Source organism: Musa acuminata, chromosome BXJ1-10 (genome assembly GCF_036884655.1).
Source record: "Musa acuminata AAA Group cultivar baxijiao chromosome BXJ1-10, Cavendish_Baxijiao_AAA, whole genome shotgun sequence".
NCBI lineage: Eukaryota > Viridiplantae > Streptophyta > Magnoliopsida > Zingiberales > Musaceae > Musa > Musa acuminata.
The window spans coordinates 28048157-28055549 of NC_088336.1; the positions used below are offsets into that span (position 1 = coordinate 28048157).

General features: G+C 44.9%; 1 protein-coding gene across 1 annotated transcript; it reads right to left on the bottom strand.

Annotated features, from left to right (window-relative positions):
* Positions 1 to 1074: 1074 nt before the first annotated feature.
* LOC135595937 (phosphatidylinositol 4-phosphate 5-kinase 1-like) lies at positions 1075 to 6236 on the bottom strand. Its single transcript, XM_065087477.1, has 8 exons — positions 4775 to 6236; positions 4524 to 4685; positions 4246 to 4411; positions 3709 to 3819; positions 3400 to 3593; positions 3168 to 3298; positions 2986 to 3088; positions 1075 to 2142 (listed from the first exon to the last, which is right to left on the bottom strand). The coding sequence occupies exons 1-8, from the start codon at positions 5980 to 5982 to the stop codon at positions 1839 to 1841; spliced, it is 2379 nt and encodes a 792-aa protein (XP_064943549.1). The 5' UTR covers positions 5983 to 6236; the 3' UTR covers positions 1075 to 1838.
* Positions 6237 to 7393: the final 1157 nt, after the last annotated feature.

Below are 7393 nucleotides of genomic sequence, written 5' to 3' on the forward strand. Positions count from 1 at the left end.
TATATATCTGCGTGAAAAGCAAGTGGCGAGGAAGACGGAGGCGTAGTAGCAGCATCACGCACGATACAGACAGATTCGAGGTCGCAGGGCGATCCATAAAACAAAGATTTAGAGTAGCAGTCGGTCTTGCATCGAAGCCGCAGATTTGAGATGATGGGCTTAGAGAGAGCAGCGGCAGGAAAGCGGAAAAGCGACTCTGGAGGAAAATTACGGAAAGGCCATCATCCCTGACACCGTCATTGACCTAAATAAACATATGCAAGCAAGCATCGGTGGTGGAAGAAGGGAAGCTGAGAAGAGAAGAGGGAGGCACGACGTGAGGCGTGCAGACTTCAATGTTTCTCTATTTTATATGACTAGCTAGCGAGAATTAGTGTTTATTGTCAGTCAACAAATAGCCTTCTCTCAAAAATATTATTGTCATATCCGATAAAGATGATCTGACACGAAGATAGATATTGAAACATGACACCACTGTCAGTTCGATACCTATTCAAATACTTGATCAAATCGAACAAACTCGACCAGCAGCCATTCCTGCCCTCCTCTTTTGGTTCAAAAAGAGAAAGCAATTGGTGGGGGGGATTCTGAGGTTTAGACCAGTCAAACAGGACGACAGCAAAAGACCCAAAGGATAACAAAAGAGTGGGGGCATTCAAAAGAGACGGTGGGACACCGGGAAGGAGATGAGAGGGGAGGGGGGGATTGGGTGACAACGTGGGAGAGAGAGAGAGAGAGATTAGGAAGGAAAAGAGGAGCGACCCTCTCATCACCTCCCACATCTTCGCTCCTGCACTTTTCTCTGCTTTTGATGCCACTCTCTCTGTCTCTCTACACCTTTTTTCCCCCCCACTTCATCGCCCATCCCAATTTTAACCCCTTCTTATGAGCTGTTGCGAGAGGGGCAGTGCGAGCTTCCCTGCCATGGTCTGGTAAAGCACATCGGAATAAGACCATTCGGTACTGAGAACGACTAGAAACAAACGGCAAACGATAACAGGAAAGAAGCTGAGAGAGAGAGAGAGAGAGAGAGAGAGAGCAAAGCGAGTGGCACAGTACGCAGCAGTCAGAATGGGAGTTCAAATGTACTCTGACAATGCTTATATTATCATTTATGACCTATACAAGTCTTATTTGATGCCTTCAACAACGGCTTCATATTTCTCCCAGGAAGCAAAAAATTTGAGTAACCTTTGTATCTGAAACAACAACAAATAAAGAAAACTAGTGGGAATCCTCCAATCCTAAACAAAATTAACATGTGACAACATTTCATCATGGCTGAGCTTTCAAAATTCAGCCTAACCAGCCCAGTGTTGTCCGGCCGAGCAAATGTTTTCGTCCTCCGCAGGTGATTCGAGGCTCTTGGACCGAAGCTACTGAGTTCTGTAGAGCTTTTGAGTTTGCAAATTAGCAATTCGAAAATATGCGTTCATCTGATGGATGGTTGAAGCTCTCAAACTCATGTTCTCTGTGCCGAGCATTATCGTGAGCTTCAGAATTATTAACCTCACTGACCACCTATGGCCTTCCTCGAATAAGTACTTAGCCTCTGCACATTAGGTTTCCAAGAGCCACGAACCACCTTTTTTGCTCATCTGCCTCTTGTTTAGCAACCTTAAAATTCTTCTTCCTCGGTCACACCTTCTCCCTCCTCCGATTGATTTTTTCGAATTCAGATGTCTGAGAGCACCTTACGAACAGAACATGTTGAACCGATAACAGAAACTACTTCCATTTTCACTGATCCCATTCTCCTCACAAAATCATGCCACTTATAGTATGATTTTTGGCTTCAGAAGTTTGTTCCGGTTATCCCCTCCTTTCCTTCCCCTATATTAGTCATCTTCCATGAAAATTCTCCTGATGAAGTCTTGGAATCTTCTGGAGTAGAGCTTTGGATCTACTGCTGAGATGGAATTGGGATCCACCTGCAAGGATTTGTAGGCATGCTCCAGCTTCTTAGTAATATCATAATCCTGGAGAATATCTATTACCCCGAAGTAGAGAATCACATCATGGATCTTGCCACTGCGGGTTAGCATCGGCAACCCTCCACCAGCGATAAATGGATCGGAGGCGCTTCTTGTTGTGTGCTCTGCTCTTGCTGGCATGTTCAAACCCAGCCGAATTGAAGGGTTCCTGATCATGAAGAATATATATTTACATCGGTTATTAACATTTATAAATAAAATCTTCCAAAGCGTAGCTTAAGTAGGACAATGGATATTATCATTCTAGTGAAGGAAATTAAGACAACATGTATCGTCTTGACACTGGGGAGTAACCGGCTAGGGCCCAAATGATGCAATGCTCATCCTATTTTAGCCGAATGGATAGCAACGGAGTGACATAATACTGAAAAACATATCTATACTGAAAATTGAGATGTGGACCATACAGAAGCAGCAAGGAGGCCCCAGTGTACCAAATTTCATGTGTTACTCTTGAAAGTAGTAGTTCGCTGGGGTTTGCTAGTGGTTCTCATGCATCATCATCAGCTGGCTATTAAAAAGCATGAACTGGACCAACTTCTTTAAGGAAAAAAACAATTGCCAGTTTATCATGCCCAAACCTAATCAGTCTAAAAGCAACCACTAGCCATTGAATACCAAATCGCCATATAATGATTCCTATCTTTCACAACAGCTTCCTGAGGGAAAATCAGTGTCAGCAAAGATTAAATAAGAGTTGTATATAGCGAGCTTCCTTCTAGGTAAGTCTGAAGCTTGAACATGACAATCCCTTCAAATTGTCCTCGACGAGATCAAAAGGGCAAAAAAGAGAAAGCAATGCATTCAAGTCATTAATATTTTTACCAAGGACAACGCGTATGCAAGAAAAAAATCAAAATCATAAAAACAAACAAATAATATAGTTGATTCTGATCATCGCACTAAAGAGAGATGGACTATGTGTTAGTCTTTTTATTTCAATTGAATCAGCTTCTTTAAGAAAAGAGAACATTTAATTCAAAAGACATACCGGCCATCCATAGTCAAATCCATATCTTGACGGGTTGATCTTGAGAACTGCAAGCCAGACCGAGTTGTTCGATCTTGAAATGAGCCCCTCTTGCGGTGAGATTCTAATCAAGCAACATTACTAAGTTTAAATACACCTGTAGTGCTCCGTAATATATCAAACTTTGACATTATTCAACTTACTTGGAGATGCAGAACATGGTGATAGGCCCGTCGAAGATGCTGAAACATCATCACAGAAGTGAAGTCCTAACAGGAGACTATAATCCATAATTCCCTCAGATTCCAAGAATTCACAATCTCGCTTGATTTGTCTGAAAGGTGAACAAATATCATCAAACCACAAAAAAAAAAAAAGGATAACTGATGAGAAACACAAACAATCAAACATTTTAGTTTTAGAAAGTGAACTTACTCGAGAAGCTCCAGATACCAAGAGTTATGCAGGCGAAATACGTAGTTCAGGTCGAGATCTTTGAGGGTTGTCATATCATCAATCTCTTTCTCTGCCTTGTCAGTTGTTCGGCCATAGGATGAACCTTTCAGGTCGAATCTTCTATGAATATGATATTCTGAGCAAAATAAATTGCCCATTACAATAAATCGTACCTGTTTCCCAGACACATATAAGCAAATAAGAAAGAGAATGTTAACATAATTACCTAATAAAGGAAACTTATGGAGAGCTAAGTAATGGTAAAAGAAGCTGTGACTACCGTCATACCTTTGGCCCCCCAATTGGTTTCACACAGTGCACACCATAGAACTTTGTGACTAGTGAATTCTCATATTGACGTACATGTTGGTAATAACTGGGTAACATCCTAATAAGCACCTGAACACCCAGATAAAAAACAAGTCATGAATATTTGCTAAGACAAAGGCCTCTGCAAAGAAGCAACAAACTCTCTCTGGGCTCTTTTATCACTAGGGGTACATGTAACTGTATATTGTCTAATCAATTGGATCCTCCTGCCATATGCGGGATGAAGGGCACTAGAATTCATCAAGTTCACATAGACCGAAAGCAAGTTATTAAAACAACTTCAGGCTAAAAGAAACCAAATCTCTAATGCATAGCAAAAATCAGATCTGATATCCACATTAAGCTGTACTTTACATAATGACATGTGGCAACAGTCCCACTATTCATATCATTTCTTTCCTGGAATGATTTTATGAACTCAGAGCTCAGAATCATGCAGAACTACAAACTCAAATGGAAATATCGATGAAAAACAAGAACTCTCGATTATCTAACCTTCACTTCAGATTTCTTTACAGTCTTTATCATGAAGCGGTCATCTTGGGTTAGGTAAAAGACACTTCCACTCTTCCCAGGAGAAGATAGTTCCCTCAGAGCATCATTTCCACATATAGCTACCATATAATCTGCCGGATCCACATTAAACAACTTCCTCAAGTGTCTGCAAGCCAAGACCACCACAATTACTCACACAACCCAAAAGGAAAATCCAAAATAGATGGTAAAAAACTAAAAGAAATTACATTATTCCAGCCACTACAAATGAATACTACCTGAAAACCACAGGGCAATAATCCTTCCACCGGAACTCTGCAGACTGGTGGGGTGGAGTAATCTTTGATCCCTCAGGAGGGAACCTCGTCCAAAACTTCTCCCTGGGATCAAAATCCCCCACTTTGAGCTCTCTCAGTGAACCTGGCTTCCCAACAGAGTAACTGAAACCGAAAAATTGTACAACCAACATTTCAAATGACATTCTAAAGGCAAAAACAGCAGCTAACCAGCAAGACATCGAGCCATCTACCTGATGCCCAATTGAAGGCTCAACATCAGATCATAGTTCTTATGGCCCTTCAATATAGTCTGCCCTGGCTTCTTCGCCTCCTTTGCCGACAAGCAACATGGGCTCCGCCGCGGTGGCACACTACCAATGAGTGCATGCCCGGCCTGATCGGAGGACAAGTCATCCTGGCAAAGCATCGCCGCCTCGATTGTATCAAGAATATCGCATGTAATGTCTCCGGCCTCGCCTTCGGATTCCCAGATACAGATCCTGGGGAAGTTCTTATCCGCGGTGGAGCTCTTCCTCCCCAGTACTCCATCCACCGACGATCTTTTCCTCGACGCTGGTACCAGCGGCGGCAACACAAATGCGTCATCCAAAGGCGAGAAAGGGCTCCTTTTTCCGGCGATCTCCTTCCGGTCGGCAGTGACGGCAGGGTAAAAAGTTCCGTTGAGGCTCTTCTGATCACCTTTACCCCAGCTACCAACGTAGCAGCTGCCGTCGGGCCACGTGAACACGCCGCTCCCTTTCGGGACGCCGTTCTCCCAGTGGCCGTCGTAGCGGTTGCCATTTGCCCAGACTAGCGCCCCGCGACCAGAGATGACCCCGTTTCGCCACTCTCCGACGTACTGGTTCCCGTTGCGCCATACGTACCGGCCACGACCCTCCTGGAGGTTGCGCCGCCACCCGCCCTCGTAGTAGTCGCCGTTGGCGTACCACTTGCATCCGTACCCGTGCTTCCGATCGGCGACCCAGGAGCCACGGTAGGTGTCGCCTTCCGACCCAGTGAAGGTCCCGAAGCCCTCCATTCGTCCGGAGCGGAACTCGCCCTCGAACGTCGCGCCAGAGGTCCAGGAGAACTTGCCCTTCCCGGCGGCCTTTCCCCGCCGCCACTCCCCCTCGTACATGCACCCGTCGGCCCACAGGTACTTCCCCCGACCCTGGGGGGAGTTCCCGATGAAACCCCCGGTGTACATGTCACCGTTAGGGAGCACCTTCTCCACCACCGCCACCGTCGCGTCCTCTTCCGGGGAACCGGCGGCAGGGGTGACGGGGGAGACTCTCCGGCCCCCGACGCCCTGAGATCTACTCCTGGAGTGGAAGATCACCTCCGCCTGCGCCGCCGGTGGGACCGCCACCACCACCGGCTTGCCTACATCCTCCGCCGCCGCGTCCCCGCCTCCAGCGCCGAGTCCGGTGGCGTCGCCGTCACGTCCAAGCCGCCGCATTCTCCAATCGAGACCCCTAATCACCTCCAATCGCACCCCACATTCGTCTTCAGATCGAAAACACGCCCCCTCCGCTCCTCCTCCGAGGAGCTTCGATTCGACAAAGAGGAGATACGGGATCGAACCCAAGAACCCGAGGAGATCACGAACGGAAACCCGAAGGAAGAAAAGGAATCACTACAGCTCAAGCAAGTAAAAGAGAAGAGAAGAAGAGGAGGTGGCCGTCCGTGGCTTCGCTGTGTCTTTTGTTTTCTTTTGCCTTTCGCTTTGCTCCGGTTCGGTAATAATGCAACCCGAAGGCACGGCAGCGTGGCCGTTCGTGTAACGAATTGACTAAAATACCCTCCTCAGCATTTGACTAAAATACCCTCCGCTATCCTAAAGCACGCATTTCTTATTCGTCGTGGGGACACCGCTTGCTCGTCCAACCACTTTTACGAAATTACCCCTACCGACCGGTCTACAACCCCACAACGACCTCCGTCGTTATATATATATATATTCATATAGAAGATGTCTCTTTACGGCGTCATGCAAAAGAGGAACGGCCGTTTTATGATCGTGCAATGGTTGGTCGTAACAGTGGCCACGAGAAGATTCCCTCGGAAACAAACAGGCAGACCGAATCACCGCTGAAAACTGCCACGCGTCGGTCGGGTCCCACCCAGGTGAGTGACGTGGTCCATGACGGTCTTTTTCTTTTGTCATGGCCCTTAAACCTGGACCGGACCGGTTTGCTGGATCCCATAAAAATCGAAGACCCAAACCTGGTTCGTTTATTTGTATTATTATTATTTATTAGAGTAATCACGATGCCTTTAAATATCGATACATTCATTAATACTTGCCTTTTCAAATATATTTTTTTGTTTTAAAATAAAAATTAAATATTTTCTCAAAGCATGTATGCATTACGATCACTTTTGTTAGGAAAGTTAATTAAGTCGTTTAGGCAGAACCAATTAAATCCCCATAAATAAATATTATAGGACAGTAGAAGTTTTTATTATTGAAAGCACGAGAGGATTATGTTTGTAGAGGTGTTCTCTTCCTCGACGACGGGAGATCATTTGTATAAACCTCTTTACCAGTTATAATTTGTTGGGAATGATAGAGGTGGGTAACGATTCATACTGACATTTCCAAATTATTGGAAGGTGAGAGAGAATCAAATTGGGAATAGGAATTTTAGACATCAACCTACCTAATAATGCAATTATATGCTCATAATCATTAAACTTAGAGAAGGGAGACGGAGGTATAAATGTCACCTACAAATTTAGGTGTATTATTATGGTGTACAGCGTCTTTTTTAGTCGGTGATGTTGGCACCACCTCTTCGATTTGCATTGTCTAATTATCTCTTTCTTTTTCTTCAAATAACTCATTCAATAAAAAATTTTGTCAGCTT